The sequence below is a fragment of the Penaeus monodon genome, chromosome 29 (assembly GCF_015228065.2).
Source record: "Penaeus monodon isolate SGIC_2016 chromosome 29, NSTDA_Pmon_1, whole genome shotgun sequence".
NCBI lineage: Eukaryota > Metazoa > Arthropoda > Malacostraca > Decapoda > Penaeidae > Penaeus > Penaeus monodon.
In genome coordinates, this window is record NC_051414.1 from 3,853,128 (window position 1) to 3,853,618 (window position 491).

General features: G+C 42.6%; 1 protein-coding gene across 1 annotated transcript in view; it reads left to right on the forward strand.

The window, feature by feature from the left end:
• LOC119591912 (protein ERGIC-53-like) overlaps positions 1-491 on the forward strand; it is a gene marked incomplete in the record, with an annotated part of 12,371 nt that overhangs the window by 7,587 nt on the left and 4,293 nt on the right. Inside the window, 2 exon segments of the mRNA XM_037940666.1 lie at positions 5-104; positions 272-407. Coding sequence (XP_037796594.1) covers positions 5-104; positions 272-407 — 236 coding nt within the window.

Here is a 491-nt window from a genome sequence, read left to right on the forward strand (position 1 = left end):
GTAGATCCATGATCTTATTCGCAATCTCCATGCCAAATTGGATGAGATAATTGGTCGCCAGGAACGTACACTTGGCCTTGTGTCTGCAGTCCACAGTGGCATGGGTAAGGGTACATGTAATTGTCAGTTCATACAAGAATGATTTCCTTTGGATGCCTGTAATATTTATCCCCAGTTTTCTGGCAGGTGTAATATGAAGGTTATTCTTTAGCATATTCTATGAGAATAGGATGAAATTAAGTGAGGATTATAATAAGAATTGATTTTCCAGGAGGCCAGGTTGCTCCTGCAGGACAGGTACCTCCAGCACAGGTTGGAGCGCTACCAGGGGACACTATCAGGCGTCATGAAGTGGACTCGATCCTGAATAACCAGAGGGACATTGTGGCAACAGCAAGAGATATCAAGTGAGTACTTTGTTTTATTTGTTTGGGTCTGTCATGTAGGGGGATTTAGGGGTTTGTGATGTTACTGTCATTCTTATTTTTGAC